This window comes from Poecilia mexicana, unplaced genomic scaffold (assembly GCF_051168715.1).
Source record: "Poecilia mexicana isolate PSO_F unplaced genomic scaffold, ASM5116871v1 scaffold_12, whole genome shotgun sequence".
NCBI lineage: Eukaryota > Metazoa > Chordata > Actinopteri > Cyprinodontiformes > Poeciliidae > Poecilia > Poecilia mexicana.
Window position 1 is genome coordinate 5,166,256 of NW_028263381.1, and position 17,127 is coordinate 5,183,382.

The following is a 17,127-nucleotide window of genomic DNA, read 5'->3' on the forward strand; positions in this document are numbered from 1 at the left end:
CCGACTAAACAGGGATGGAGTGAATGCACCCTAATAGAGTTTTCTGAAAACTTCACATTTTTTAAAAAGCACCCTACCTCTTGAACAAGTTTCTCCAGTTTGTCAGTGAGTTCGCAGAAGTAGCTGGACGTGATGAGACCGAGCCGGCTCTTTTCCAGACAGTCCCGCGCCAGTTCAATTATCTGGTGGTGGGCGAAGCCAAGCACGCCATCTGCCAGAGGGAGGACGCTCTCCGGGGAGTTGCTGCGGATGATTTCCTGAATCTTTTCCTCCATCTGAGCGGTGGCCTGTAACGTGAGGAGGTTGCGGAGCATCTTTCAGTTGAAGTGGAAGATCTTCAGCTGAGAGCGCGGCTACTGGCGGGGGTCCACTCACCTTAGGGAACCGCTCCTTGTAGACGTGGTTCATCATGATGATCTCATGGTCGTAACAGGATGGAGATCTTCCAGGGCTGAAAATGCGTGATGCGGTTATTGTAGGGCGGGTTTTCAGTGCAGACTATGAAAAGTTTCAGTGGTGTAAAGATGACTGGGGTACCTGAGACTGCGTGAGCGGGGTCGCATGGCCGTCGCTCTGCGGCATTCGTCCCCGGAGATGCTCTCGGTGCAGAAGTGCTTGGAGAGGAGGTACAGTTCATCAGGCGTAGGCTGGAAGGGCAGCTGGTGCAGCTTCTCCTGTGATGAACAGGATGACTGAAAATGAAACAAATATATATTCAACATGAAAAGGAAAAGAAAAAAATAAAGAGATGGTGTTGTTTTTCCCTGTAATAATGATGAAAAATACTGAACTGCCGTGTTTGTTACTAATCTGGCTTTTTTTTAAAAAATGAAATCAATAGTTTTCTAAGGTCTGTATTGTAAATATTACTGCCTCTGTGGGAGGCTGAACAGTCTTCAAACAATAATAAATTACCTTAATTTGACTATTATTGTAAGCAACTTGAGCCTTTTTTGAATTTGAAATATAAGTTTTGAGTTTGATATTGTTCTCAACCATGGAGCACTTAAAAAGTGGAAAATGAGCAAATTTCTCAAAAATTACCTAGAAATTAGTATTATAAACTATCAAGAAAACCAAAGTGCATCATTTTTCAAAGAAAATGTTTAACTTTTTCTTTTTTTTTTTTTTTTTTATTAAAAAGATTCAAGTTCAAAAACTATTTAAAAAAACCCCAGGTAATATGTTCCAGAATGATCTTAGCATTTTGTTTAGGGAAAATAAACATTTACACTTTTATAATTTATTTTTTTTTCTGAATATGATTGAGCTGTTTCATATAGAACATACAAACCCGCAACTTTTCCTTTAAGATGTTGACGACTGCTGGCTGATCACGCTTTATGTTAATAAAGCCGACATTAAAAAATGAATGCAGTGCTTTAATTATTAATGTGATGTTTGACATTCCAGCTGGTTTCCATTGTTCTACTGCTCAGAGTGAATCAATGGGTCTTTAAAGTAGATTATGTTAACTGTTAATATTTCATTTCATTGATTAGAGAAACAAATTGTTTTGTCTTCAGGCACAATTTATTCTCAGCTGGATAAAAATCTGATCTAATGTAGAACTAGAACCAAAAGATCTTGGTATGACAGAGTAAATAGAAGTGTATGTTAAAGCGCGTTCACATATTTTAACATGCTTCCTAAAAGTGGTAGAAATGGTTAAAAATATATAATTTAAAAGAGTTAAAGTAAAGGATAGTGGAACTATTTTGAAGAAAAAAAAAAGTATTGATACCAAATTTTGTTGCATCAAGCCAGTTTATTATGATTTGACATAATGAGGTCTATCAGGTACACAAAGACACAGTAATTATTTTGCATTGTGACGAGATCAATGAGAAACCAAGAACGGTTTTAAATGGTGACAGATGTTTACTGTAACATCCCCAAGCAACGAATTGTCTTGTGAAGGCTTTTGAGGTTTGTTAGAGAACATTAGTGACCAACATAAAGGTCGAGGAACACAGATACGAGAAATCTCAAATGGAAAACCTGTAAGAGTCGGTTCATGGTGACCATTAAGGCCATTCAACGAGCTAAAGGCTGGATTAAACTGTTTCTCAGATTCTGTAATTTAAAGAAAAAGCAGAATCTGAGGAGCATTGAGCCTACAAATGTACTTTAGGTTTTCTAAATCCGATTTATAGAGAATAAGAGAGACATGCGGCATTGTAGTAACACTTAAACTGGTTCAGATTGTTTATTTTACTCTAACATGCATTGCTGTAAACCAGGGGTGCCCAAAGTGGGTCCTCGAGGGCCGGCATCCTGCACATTTTTGTTCTCTCCCTGGTGGTAGTAACCTTTTCAGCAGGTCAATGTTCTTCTCAGGCCTTCTAATGAGCCATCATTTGATCCAGGTGTGTTAAGCCAGGGAGAGAACTAAAACATGCAGGATGCCGGCCCACCAGGACCCACTTTGGACACCCCTGCTGTAAACCATACACCTGAAGAGAGCTAGCGCAGGTGAACAAACTTTGTTTTCCCCAAATTGGACGGTGTTTATGTGCGTTGAATCCAACCAGCTCAGAGGCAAAGGAGGGTCGGACTAAAATGCAGCCATTATTTCTAAAATGTAATGCTTGGATAGTAGTTTAAAAAAGAAAGTGAGAATTAACACCTTTGTGAATTTGTCTGACTGAGGGAGTATACTTAGATTGGTTTGAGTTAAATGAAGAAGAAGTAAAAACATAAACTGATGTTTGATGGATCATAAACACTGGAGGAGAAGTTGCTCCATTATCTCATTGCCACCTATGGCCACTTTAGACAAAGATACAGTATTTCTGCCTATTCCAGACCTAAATCCAATCGAGAATCTGCGGCCAGTCGATGCTCTTAATGTAATCTGACAGAGATTGAGTTATTATGCAAAGAAGCATGGGCAGAAATTTCAAGTCTGTGACATGAAAAGCCAATAGAAATCTAAAATACAAAAGTTGTTTCTACAAATTATTAACACGGGAGGGCTTTAAAACTGAAAATCCACCAGTCAGTTTCATTTTTAGTTTGTTGCTGTTGTGTGAATTACAGGCGCCTGATGCTTACAGAGATGGTGGAGCTGGGCGTGTTGGTTCCATATCCAGAGGACGGCAGGGAGGCCAGGGACCAACGGCGGCCATCGGTCCTGTCGCAAAACAGCAACAAAAACGCTGAGGAGTGTCCCAACCGTTAACACAGAAGACCTTTGACCTTTAACAGACAAACTCGACATGCTTGGGTTCAAACAAGACGCTCCCATGTTTGTAACCAAAACATGGGAAAACTTCTAAAACCTGAACGGTCGACGAAGTTGGAGATGGATTTTAAAACAGATGCTTTTTTTTTTTTTTTTATGAAATCTACTAGTTAATTCGCAGACATAATAAAAAAAACCCGACAAGTAAATAAATGTAGAATTAAATGTAGATGGCTCAATGAGTAAAACTGCAGTGTTAAAGTGAGACTTATGAAGCAGGGAGGAACTCCAGACAAATGTGGGGTTAATGTTTTATTTTCCATTTAGAAGTGAAAGCCTAGCTTCAAGTTACCTGTCTGCTCTGTGGCAATGACTGTGGATTATAATAAAAAAAAATACAAAATTACAGGACTCATGATGGATGCCATTTTTGAAAATATAAATATAGAAAAGTTGAATACTTTATACACGAGCTCGCACAGAAAACACTCATGAGTCTCAACGAAACGGCTACAGACCTGGATTAATTTTTGAAATATATGACCGTATCTCGGTTCTCTTTACCTTCGTGCAAAAGAGAAATGAGCAGAGGCACTGGGGGAGAAATTTCTTGGGCTGTCTTGTGGACTTGTTCCTGTATGAACAGAAACACAGAAAGAGGAGATGAAACAACCTGCAGGCTGAAAACTTAAACACTAGATTTTTTTTTCCAATTAGAAATAAAACAGATCAGTAACACAAAACCATAAAATAAATATATATCAAGCAACAGTGAATTTACTTTTTCCATTTTCAAACTAAGACATTTCTGGCGACAGTGACATTTTCAAAACTAATTGAGATGGAGCATATATGCAAGAATATGTTTATAATTTATATTCTGAAAGATAGTGATAATTACCAAATAGCCAGTGGGGTTCAGAAAAGTTGCTCATTTTTATCTTTTAGAGCTTTTTATTTCCATCTGCTTTGGAACATGCTACATTTAGAAATCTTGGCAGACTTTTGGAAATCGATTTAATCTCGACTCCAGGGAAAACTCACGGCGTCTGTTGTTTTTAGTGATGCTAGCTGGAATAATCTCCATTATCGCTTTGCTTTAACGTAACAAAACCCTGTTCAACAGCAGCTGCCCTGATACCTTACAGTACTTCATATTGTAGTGCACTCGGTTTCTGAGAGTTGGAAATCTGGCTAAAGATCAAGGGAATGCAACACAATCACTGGTTGTTCTTCAAGTACTAAAAATCAACAAAAGCTCATTCAAAGAAGGTTCATTGTTTTTCACATTTTCAGATTGCACCAGCACTTGGTTTGTAATAGCACCAGCTCTCTATTCATGTGTCTTTTTGTGCTACTTTTCAAAGCTATTAACTGTGGGATTTACTAAAACCATTCTCCCAAGATCCCCCTTTGAGGGAAGATATAATTATCTTCAATTTCTTGTGAAAGCACTGGGTAAGCTCTAAAACAATTGCTTAACTGGTCTGATTTAATTTATATTCTTAAAGATGGTGAATTGAATGATAAATGTGAACCCCGAAGACCTAAAAGCCTGTTGACTGCTGTGATATGGAGATAAAAACAGTTCAAAACAAGCTTATGAGAAAGCGTTTTATTTCTTTGAAGAAAAAAAAACTGCACTAAATACGGATTTAAATAGGACATCATGTGCACAAACATAATGCGTAGAAATAGAACAAAATGGTAGGATTTTGAACATGAATGTTATGATTCAGCAGAGTATATATATATATATATATATATATATATATATATATATATATATATATATATCCTCTCAGAGAGCAAGGGAGAGGGTTATGAGCAGCGCATACACAGGCAGACGTACCCAACACTTAAAACATATTAAACTAAGAGCAATATGTTCCATTTAAAAGCTAAACACCATTCAGGTAGTCTGCAATCCTGGACCCTGAAATTTACCTCATGTACCTTAAAGAAGAGGAAAACAAAACATAGAAACTGACATAGACGCTCTGTGCATAACTTGCAGTTTTGATTACTGTTTTACCCTCCCTGCCATGTTTCTCAATCAATTGTATTTTTGTCGTCAAGCTTTACCATACATTTTTGTATGGACAATTATAGATATCTAAGGTATTAAAGTCAAATAGTCAGGGCAGTAGAGGTGCATTGTCTCTGCCATGGATAAAGCTCTTCTTTTAGAAAAACTGGGTCAAGTTGCACCACAGTATTGTGTTTTATCAAAGATCAAATGTCATTTTTGCATCGGCTTTCATGAAGTTTAAATGTTGACGGCTGAAGTGGACTAAAACAAGTTCCTCTCACAATTCTCCTTTCATATAGCTTTGCTATCCAACAAAGCAGTAATTTGAGTTGACGTTGCGTTGTAACAACCTTCACATATTTAGAATTAATCAAATATATTACACAGGTTTGGCCACATAATTAGGTGACCAATTTCCTTTTTCTGCTATAAAGAAGATTAACCTTTTTCAAACAGAACAGATAATTTCTGAGGAATTCATGACTAGAAAAGCTTTTACATGGAAGATGGCTCAGAGACGATTACATGCCTCAATATAAATGGCAGCCTAGAAAAGTTGCTCTTCTTACCTTTGATATAAATATTACGCCTCAGCCACAGCGTCACGTCATCCCAGAGCTGTGCGCATTCGTTAGTAAAAGCACCGGGGCTTTCAGAGCCGGAATCCATCTTAAAATCTGGGCTCCTTCATCAGGTCACGATGCAGACTAAACACTTGAAGCTGCAGCGCTGTGTTCGCTAAGCAATGGCAGGAAATAAAACGCCCTGTGGTAAATGAGGTCTCCCTCCCTCTGGTCCTGTGCATTTCCTCCCTGCAGGCCGCCGCTTCCTCACCCAAAAACAATCATGGCGTTTTTGATTTGTTGCACCGTTAAATTCTCAGCCCCAGCGCTGGATGACCTAACCAAAGTCTGACCAGAAAAAAACGCCACAATGCAACCTGATGCTTCACGCCGTCAATCCTTTTATCATCCCACAGCAGGATCACCCAGTGATAGTCGGTGTGATTATTGTATTTTCTTACTGCATATTCCTCTGCTGGTAATTACAAACAGGGCATGAGAGCTCCTGTGTCATCTGTACTTGTACGTTTTGCAAAAATAAAGAGCTTTTCATTTTCATTGTCCTTTTTGCAGGTTTTTCCTGTTGCAGTGCAGTAAAGGCCCCCTCTGTGTACAACCTGACAATGATGACAACAGGTTCTACATTAGGCGACACGAACATGTGATGGACATGAACTCACCTGTGAGAGAAGAGAGCGGAGAGTGGGGTCGCGGTAAACCCGACGACTGACCGCTTCCAATCAGGCTCTTTCTGTTGCTCGTGCGACAGCTGCAACAACCACAGAGACTCATTTTAAGGAAGGAAAACATACATTAGAGATAATATAAAAAGTTAAATTAAGGTAGAAATCCAGTATCTTGTGGGAAACTGAATAAAAATTAATCAACTAATACTTAGAAAAAGGTTTTGTGACACCTTGGAGCTCAGTTTGAGTTTTACAGCTAATGAATCCAGAGTTCAAAATGCTCTGACCTCCATGTTTAAAACGCCAGTATAATTTTTGATCAGCTGAATAAAACAGAAAAATCTGTTGAAAATGCCACAAATAAAATAATAAAGTGTTGGATTAGCATCGGAATAACACAGTGTTATTATACCATTTTAATGCACTTTATTTTAATATTAGGGAACTAGTGTGTATCAGGGATCTACAAGGGAAAAAAAAACATTTGCTCTACTCTGAAATTTTGACAATCTCAGAAATTTTCTAGGGAAAAAACTTTGGAAATTTCTTAGTTTGAACATTTTCTAAAAAAAATAAAAATAAAAAAAATAAAAAACCCTGTAGATTAATATTAGAAATTCAAGGAATTTTTTTCCACTTTTAGAAAGTTTTCATAGCAAATTTTTTGACTTTTCAAACCTAGAAATGTCCTTTTTTCCTAGAAAATTTGGGATAATTTTTTGGCAGAAATTAGCTCCTTTTTCTATCCACAGTGGCATTAACACGCCTTCATAGAGATCATCCGATTTGGACTTAAGCACCACTAGTTGTTTGAACCAGGTAAGGTGCTGATATTATCTCACATGTTTGCAGGAGTATGAGGGTAAATAATATTAGTTCAGCCAAATTGCCTCCATGCACTATGATTATTCACACAACTTATTTTGAGGTTTTTATTTATTTTAGAAATAAGTTGTGTTTATCAAACTGCTAAAAAGTGGCTTGTTACTAAAACTTGTGTTGGGTTATTGTGTTACGATTGCTTCTTTGCGATGTCTTAGGATGCTCAACTCTTCATTACAAGCTGCAAAATGTCAGCACACTTTGTGATTTATATTCGCCGATGGGATGTGAATATAGTCAATGAGGCAGCCTGTTCTGGCTCATTGGTTAACTTTTATTTACTTAGACTTCTGACAGCCTCTATCTGTACTGCAATTGCACTGAGAAATGTTGACTCTTGTATTTTTTGCATGCTTCTTTCTTTTACTTTTGCTCAAACTGAACTGGAGAAGAAGGAATTGTTTGACCTTCTCCCTTATCCTTTAAGTAGCTACAGCTACAGTGGTTTTACCGCCAAAGTAAAAGTTCTTGAGGTTAACTCAATAATGCACATAGCTTGATGTTTCCCTCTAAATGTGTAACTTTTTCATGTTACATTTTTGTTGCTGCCTATTGCCGAAGCCTCGCTTAAAACGCAGGATTTAGATCTCAATTGGATTTTATCCTGGGTAAATAATTAAAAAATATACAATTATAAAAAAAATAATAAAAGTGTGGGAAGCTCAAACAAATAAATAAGCAGATGATGGAAGTGATGGAAAAGCAAACTGGTTCATTTACAGAACCAGTTCAGAACTGGCTCTTGCTGCAACCTGATGGAAAATCCCTACATATGATCAAATCTACTAAAACATTTTAAAGACTGGATCAACTGTTGATATTTGAAGATAAAGCTCCTTTCAAAATAAAGCTTTGTGTTTTATAATTAAACCATAAGCTTAATTTCAGGAATATTATCCAAGGACTATTACGATTGGAAAGCAGATTCAATGTCCACTTCTAACTATAAATTTCACTTAATTGAGTTAAATTTACAACATTATATTGAATGCTTCTGCATTCCCTTCCTATAGAAAATGGAGGATATTGTCTATTAATATTATCAGCTTGCTTTTGAGTCCCTTCTACTAAAGAAATATAAGGCTGTGCAATATTTAAAGTTCAATAACCTTGATTTCATTGTATAGGATTGCTAAATGCAGAAAATTAAAAAAATGTCCCAATTCGAACACAAATAATTTCTTCTAATGGTTATTTAAAACAAAATGAAAACCCGTTACGCTCTCATAACAGTCCTCAAGTAACCAGAGATAAAATAAAATAAAAAAAAATGTACAAGTGACACAACGTTCCGGTTTATTCCCCACAAAACAAAAACAAACAAATAAGAAAAAAAGAAGACGGCATGTGCAGAGCATTCCTACTTTTATATTTACTGGTCCTGCTATTCCAGAACAGTGACTCACAGGGAGCCACCGTGATCCACAACGTGTGACTCATAAATGAAACCCACTTTTTAACCTTGACAGAAAAAAAATGAATTACTTCAATGTACAAGTGGCTTCTGGTTAGCATGACGGTTCCCGGTTTCAGATTAGAGACGGACGGCGGAACTACAAAGACCCTGAAGAGAAACGCATTCCCTTCAAGGTCATGGACTTAAAATCAATGATGCACTGTTACATAAGCCCCTCGGAGACCTAAACCGTCTTCAGCAGAGTTCACTAAAACGTTATTCAATAATAATCTGCATGCTACAAATCCCCCATTAAATCTGCTTGGTATTTTACCAGGGGCTAAAAATTACGATGTATGTATTTTTCATAAAGAGCAAAAAAAAAAAAAAAAAAAAAAAGAAAGTACAGATTTATCCATTTAATACAATTAGAGAAACACAAGAATAATTTATGTTGCAGAAAAAGACAGAGGAAGGGACGAACAGCAGTCAGTCAGTGGTGCAGGCCTCCTGCCTGTGCGCTGCAGCAGTGATAAAAAACAATCTAATTCACATAGGCTACTGCAAAGACGCTCAAACACATGAGCTGGCAGTCCTCATGTCTCTGTTGACAGTGCTGCAGAGCAGGACCTACAGGTACAGGCACTGCAGAGCATCAATGTCAGTCAGAAGCCACAAAGATGGCGTCACGCTTTTAAATGACGTCCTGCTTTCTTGGGATTTTCAAGGAAACAGTCACAGTATTCAGATTAGAGCTGCAGCTAATGTTTATTTTAGCGACTGAGTAATCTATCAATTATTTTGATGATTAATCGAGCAGCGGGATAAAAAAAGGGGGCACGTTCTGCAGGTTTTTCATTTAAACACTTAAGTTCTATTTTGTAGGTTTTAAAATGAATGAAAAATAATTTAATATTTCTTTTCAGGCCTTTCTGCTTGACGTAGCATTAATACAACGTAGATTTGATTTATTGACTATCTTTTGATTAACCAATCAATAATTGAACAGCAAAAGTTACCAATTACAAGTATTTTCCTAGAACTTGAGGAGTTCCATGTATTTACAGTCGAAGAAAAAATGTTTTTTTATCTTAAATGCAAAATGCATTTATACAGTGAGAGTCGTACTAAATGTGGGATTTTTATGGCTATCTTCAAGTATTTATGTTGTCAATTAGAATATTATTTTAGTCTTAAAGCGGGACAATGTCATGATTTTTCACATTGACACCATTTTCGTATAAGGAAAGTTTATCATCTGATGTCCCTGTAATCTGTGATTTTTGAACCAATGGGATTAAGGGGGAAAAATAACTTGGATTAATTTAGTTACAAACTGAAGGTTGGCAATGTATTTATTTTCAACCTGTTGTGCTCTGATGTACTAACATAAATGCAGTGAAACATTGTGCCTTCAAAAGTCAATTATTTGTAACATAAAGTCTTTCTTCTCGGTAAGGATCTGGCTGTTCTGTGAAGGTTTTAAAGGTTTATTAGAGGACATTTGAGAGAAAAAAGCACCATGATGACTGAGAGGGATACAGAAAAAAGTCAGGGAAAAAGTTATAGAGAAGTTCAAAGCCGGGTTATGTGATAAAACGTTAATCCCAAACTCACAGATTAATGTTTAATCAATCATTTGAAAGTGGAAACAGTGTGATACTACCAAGACACGGTCAGAGGATGAGCAGCGGAGATCTGCAGCTCAGGTGGGCCAAAGACTGGCCGGACATCAAGCAAGCTAGAAGGAGAGCTGATGATGCTGCTTAGATAAAATTTGAGCTTTTTTCTGATTTACATGAAAAAGTTCCATTCAAATCGACTCAATTCAAATGCGGGCCAAACTTTCAGATTTTCATCTGTGAAAAGCTTTGAAAATAGTTTTTATTTTCCCACTTCATGATTAAGAATTTCTTGTTAGATGATAACATATATAACAAAAAAAAAATCCATCAACCATAAAAATCATCATGAGCAGCTCCTTGTCAGGGTAAAAAGTCAAACCATGTTTCTAAACATTTTCTATTGAGCAAGTGATGCATTTTAACATGGGCTAGCAGAATAGAAACAGCAGAAATCTTTATCACGACAGAGCGAGTGGATAGTCCATATGTGTTCAAAAATGATCAAATATGATGAGATCTGCTCATAAGCTCTCACTGTGGATTAATGCTACTCCACTGCTTCCTAATCAAGCTTTCATTCCTTCACTATCATCTCAGCATAGGAAGCGCCCCCCACTGTTACTACTGAAGCCGAGTACTTCATGAGTATTCACTAAACTGGCTGCTACTGGATTACTTTATGGAAAAAAATCAAGTCGTCTTCCTTACATCTGATTCTTGGTAGCTGAGCTTTAGCAGCATTACCTCTGCAGATAAACGGGGATAATCGTGTTGGTTTAGTGAAGCTTTAAGGGCTGGAGGATGATAGAGAGAAAGTAGGCCAGTGTTTCTGGAGACATGCTAACTGATGTGAATGCTGTGCTTCATTAAAAATCTTTGTTTCACTCCAAAAAGACCGCAAACTCTTTATTCAGTGACTAAAAATACCTTCTGAGCGTCTTTATGACAGTTACTTTCTGAACCAAATCAGTTTATTTTTACCTTGCGTCCACAAAGTAATCTGAATCTGTCAGGAGCAATTTCTTAGACGTCGGCCCGGCTGCGTATTCGGGCCGCAAGAAGCGGCAAAAAATAGATCAAACTCTTAATTCCCAAAGCTCTGCATTCAGATTGCCGACATCCGTAGCCTGACCCATGTCAACAAGAAGCCACGATTAATCTTTTTCAGTTCTGTGAGCGGAGCTCTGTCGTCACAGCTGTCAGGTGAGCTGCCACTGTGGGGTGAAATGAATTGCTGCGATGAGCTGACAAACCTAGATTCAAAGTCAAACATATGACACATGCAGATCTATTAATAGAATAAAAAAAACAGATGAAAGGTAAGGCGATTAAAGCACAGCAACACTTTTATTGTTTTCCTCGAGCTGAAATCAGATGGTATTGTTTTTGTTCTTGTGAGAATTTATTTATCATTTTTATACACCTCCACTGATTAAAGAATGCTACTTACTTCCTATTTATTTAGACTTAGCAAAGACAGAGTTCAATGTGATATTAAAAGTTAAAAATTGGAAAAGAATTCTAAAAATACTGAAACCTCTGTCATGTTATAGTCATATTTTACATATATATTAAGCAACATGTACAGTAACGCATCATCGACACACATGGATTATTGTTTTCGGCTGAGAAAAAAATGGTCAGTTTTTCATTTTAAGCTGTTCTGCAGCAAAAAAAAAAAAAAGAGGTCAGGAAAGGGATTAAAAACAAATATGATTATATAGACTTTCACCAATACTGTGGTCCCAGCAATATACAGCTAACAGAGATCAAGGGGCTTAGCTGGTGAAGTATGAAGTTTCAGCTAAGTTTATTTTCCAGAAAAAGTGTAATTCTTTAAGCTGCAACATCAAAAACGGTTCACAAGACCAAGCCCAAGTTGGCTGTCTTCAATAAAAACCAGACAATTTCTCACAGGCGAACTCTGAGTCAACTATTTCAGTTGTGAATGCAAACCGTGACTTCCATGAACACACACAGGATCAGCATCTTCACTTATCCACTGTTATTTAACTGGGATGGTACATAGGAAAGTACACATCCTGTGTGTGAAAAGCGTGTCAGAACGACAAACATCCAATTGCCATTTGGCTCACAAAGCAAATAATACACAACAGGCAAGAAGGAAACACCCGTCTTCTAGTTCAAGAAGAGAAGGTCTGGGAACTAAATCATGATTACAGTTTAATGACTAATCTGTTTGTTCAGCTAAGAAATTTACACAAGTGACACAACGGCGCTGAAAAGTGCAGCAGCTTCATTTCGAACGATACCTTTGGGATCGACGCAGACGGGCTCCGCTGAAGAAATGTGGCATGTTAAAGTTGGACAGCACCGTCCACGGACTGGAGTCGGACATTGTGTCCGCGTCATGCCAGAGGGGGAGATGCAAAGGGGGCTTCTGAGGTCCTGATGAGAAGCGACGGCTGCCGGGGTTTAGGAGGTTATGACCCCCGGAGCACTGCTGGCAAGGTCCAAACTTCCTCTGTAGGGACACATCTGCAGCCAGCTGCGGCATTAAACGCTACTGTCGCCGAGGGCGCGTTGTCCTCAAACAACAAAAGGAAAAAAAAAAAGTAATCCGGGGACTGGATCAAAGGAAGGCACAGAGAGCGCGCGATCCAGGTCAGGTGTTGACAACCTCCGCTGCGGCAGGGACGCGACACCCAACACCGGCCGACTCAACCCGTCTCACGGCAGCTGTTCTGCAGCACGCCAAACGCTTGTCCTGCTCCCTTCGCTCAACATGCTTCATATCATGTAACAGGCATATACCACTTCACATCCTGGGGAACGGAGGGAGGGAGGAGGACTGCATCATCAACACATGCTGCCGCGCTCTTGCTGCTTTCAAAGATTACACAGGTCCGGTGGGTCAGAGTTTCCAGCGTGAGGTGTGTAAAAATTGAACGATTTTTTTTTACCAACTGCTGAAAAACAAAATAAAAAATAAATAAATCTTTGACTGTTCCTTCCTCAAGAGAGTTATGGCTTATTTATTTGACGAGAGCCTCGCCTTAACTAAATCACCTTTGTCCCATGACTCATTTCCTGTTTGACTTTTAAAAACTACAGAGCGACTTAAAGACGTAAAGACAGATGTAGATTTGTTTAATAAAGAAAACATCTTGATGTATAAAAACTATTAAGAATATTATAGTCCAAACAGTTTTGTAAGTTTGTCTACTACGGTAAATAAAAAGTGAGGATTCATTTTAACAATATTTGATTAGGAGGTTGACTGCTGAATTAATAATTAACATTTAATTTCTGTGTTGAATTTGGATGAGCGACTGATCTTTGGCTACGGCAACCAGAGGTCGATTTCAAATCAGAATAAATTTTACTCTCAGAATCACTCATTATAAATAATTTGTAAGAACTTATCAAATATAAAATGCAACCATTTTAATTGAAAAAAAGTCAAGTAAGAAACAAAATAAAATAAAACTGAGACTCAAATTGTTCATCTCTGAACAACCTGTAACATGCTCACTTGTTTCTTTATTCAGCATGCCTGACACCTCTGCCATTAAACATTAACGACAAACATAAAAAATGATTTAATAGACAGAAAATTACACAAATCAATCCCTAATTTATTTGCTCAATGTCATATAAATCAGCTGCATGGTTAAGAAAAACAAGATAAAATTGGTAAATATTGCAATGCTTATTTACCAATCAGTAAAGGGTGTTAATGTTTTTGGATGTCATAGGACTTCTATTTCCAACCCAACTAAGACACGATTTCTGCTCTGTTGACACTAAAACTTAAATTTAGAGGTTAAGTATTGGTTTGTAAAGGATGCTAAATCGAGTGCCACATCTAGAGGTTTTAACAAGTTTTATAGAAGGAGGACAATATATGAATGGAGCAAAGTACGATAACAAATCTGCAGCCAGGTGCTTGGAAATGCTTATATTTCTAGACAGTTCATATTTTTATGTCGTCAGGCTTGTTAACTTATATTACAGCAGTAGAGGACAGTAAAATGATGTGCACAGTAGGACCGGAGGACACTCAGGTTGTTGTAGATGACTCTAATCACTTGCCAAGTGCTCTGCCAGGAAGGGGAAAACAGCTGAGCGAGACAGGCAGAGCAAAACCGACAAAGGAAAACACACCAGTATGACTGGCACATAACCACTGGTCCCACTTCCCTGTGCCTCTCTTCTGTAATAAAGTGTCATCAGAGGTCGCTTTCGACAGCGAAAAAGCTGGAGTTTGCGAGCGCGTTCTCTCTGAGAGGGTCGGCCGGTCTCCCTGCAGGCTGATGTGACAGCCTTCACTCTAATTATGGCTCTGCTCCGTTTCGCTGCTCCACATAAGAAATGACAGTTCAGACGGTTCAAAGTCAAACCTGCACACAGCGGCACGAGAGCCGCGGAGTGGAAAACTCAGTCAAACAAACAAAACGCGCATTTACTTTTTTTTTTTTTTTTTTTTTACACACCGAGACTGTTAACGTCTGACAAATGAGTTTAGAGAGCTTCCCTTCCCATGAGCGAGTTTTTACAGTTGTGTTTTGTTAACATTTATTGGTGCTAACTTGCAGTTTGACTTTGCTTGCTTTGATTGTTAAGACTCGAGCAGTTTTTTTTTTTTTGTTGTTGTTGCAGCCAAATGTTGGAGACGACGAGGATAAACATAAAAAAACCCTCATCAGGACAGACTCAAATAATGCTACATTAAAAAAACACTGAATAAAAAGACAATAATAAATCTATTTCCATCTTGTGGCACAAAGTTTACAGTTGAGTTGAAGTTTGTGTGTTTCAATATGATGAGTTTTCTTTTCTAAATTGACATAACAGGACTGGGCTTGGCACAGGAACAAATTTTGCTGGATGATAAATTTTCCCAAAAGTTATCGCAATAAATAATGTTTTGAGACCATTTTCTAGTAATATCATGATATTGGCATAATAATGCAAGAACATATTCTCAAAGATCAATAAACTTTAAATTCTAACTAACATTTAAAACTGGAAAGGGAAATTTTAAAATATCCATAATAAACCAACAGAAACAACAAATAAAATGAACCATGAAGAATCTGTAAACAAAAATGTCCTACAAAACATAAGCTGGTTGAGACCAAAGCACCAGACTGAAGACTTTTGTCACCCAAGAGGAAAACGATAAGTGATGCAAATGGAAACCGAACTCGTTTTAATTTATCATGTAAATTTATTGTTTATTGTCCTATATAGGAGTGGAAATCTTTCTTAGCTTCCCGATTTATAATGCTATGATTAAAACATGCAGTTTGTTGTGTTTCCAAATATTTTCCTTCAGTCGTACACAGCCTGCGTACGGCGTGGCGCTTGTCCAAGCTGTTTCTGCTTTAATACAGAGGGTGAATGATGTGACCTTGTGTTTACCATAAGCTGTCCCTCTGCTGCGCTTACGCACTTCTGAGTTGCCTATTTCACTTTAGGAAACTCTATATATAATGTAAAATAAATAATGAAAGGTCTCGTCACTCAGGGAACACAGCGTAGAATTAGACTGAATAGATCTGCTCATGGATCAGGGACATTGTCACCAATACCCAATATAGAATTATTTTCAGTATTGGGACCGATACAGATATTGAATCAGTGCTTCTTCACATTACCATGTTCTCTGCATGTTCTGCTCTACATCCAGGTCCTTTATGTTTGCTTTCTACTAACAATAATATGCTGCAAACATTGCCACCCTAACCTAATAACGTGTGTGTGACAACCTTGGCTTACGATTATTAGGTAAAACAGGAAGTAATTTGTTGAACACCTGCCTGGGAGCTTATGACCTGCTTTGGTTCACCAGTGAAACCATTATTTTCTCTCAGTGCAAAGAGCCGCTGCTTATGTTTCTAAAATGATATTCCTAACCGTATTAAATTGGGCTTTTCATTATATGATGACATTCAATATTTGCACTGGTGTATTAGATGAAATCAAATCTTGCATTTGATCACACAGGAAACACTGCATTTAGAAAAAAAAGAAGAAAAAAACCAGCTCAGTGCTGTTGTATGCAGCTGACTCATTTTACCGCCTGCTTCACTTGACTGTCTGTGAAAGCTGCACAGCACAAGAGGAGAACAAGAGCGAGTTGGGTGGGTGTCTCATTCTATTCATTGATGCTGCAAATTCTCAAAAACAAGCAAGTCTGTTGAATGAGATGGAGAGGAAGAAAAAAAAGACCCAAACATGCTGCAAGTTTCATTTCAAACATTTAACTGTCAGCAAATATTTAGCATCAAATGATATGAACTTGAAATGTCAGAGAGATTTGTTGCAAAAGGAGCAAGTTCAAGCACAGAATATTTACCAAGTGGCAATAAGAGGAGAGGGAAAGATGCTCAACAAAAATCCAATCATTTTGGGTGGAGTTTCCATTACTGGTCTGATGGTTACCAAAACTAGCAAGGACATGGACTCAACCTGAACAGGAATATCTGAACTCCATCTGATTAATTTAATTGTATTCAAGAAATGTTCTTGAAATCACTGATGGAGAAAACAAAGGATGGGGATTAGAGATGCACCAATTGCAGTTTTCTAATCGATCACTGATATTTCAAAGCTTGACCTGCTGATTCAGATTGGTCGATTTTCACACCTTTGCAGAGGCAGATGAGATCGGTTTCACATGCAAGTATCAGCCGATCATAGATCACCCGCAATTCAAGAAATCTGCGTCGATTTATCAGTGCACCACTCTTATTTTTCTCTAAATATTGGTCAAATGTAAACGCCATG

At 37.8% G+C, this 17,127-nt stretch overlaps 1 protein-coding gene across 3 annotated transcripts in view; it reads right to left on the bottom strand.

The window, feature by feature from the left end:
* The window catches only part of mast4 (microtubule associated serine/threonine kinase family member 4), a 98,900-nt gene that overhangs the window by 21,998 nt on the left and 59,775 nt on the right, over nucleotides 1-17,127 (bottom strand). For 2 of the 3 annotated variants that reach the window (XM_014985727.2, XM_014985724.2), the window contains 6 exons: nucleotides 6,463-6,551; nucleotides 3,752-3,821; nucleotides 3,058-3,136; nucleotides 538-692; nucleotides 376-451; nucleotides 78-287 (listed from right to left, as the gene is read on the bottom strand). In XM_014985727.2, the coding sequence (XP_014841213.2) occupies nucleotides 78-287; nucleotides 376-451; nucleotides 538-692; nucleotides 3,058-3,136; nucleotides 3,752-3,821; nucleotides 6,463-6,551 (679 nt within the window). The remainder of the gene's footprint in view (nucleotides 1-77; nucleotides 288-375; nucleotides 452-537; nucleotides 693-3,057; nucleotides 3,137-3,751; nucleotides 3,822-6,462; nucleotides 6,552-17,127) is intronic. The other variant, XM_088010798.1, reaches the window with a different exon arrangement.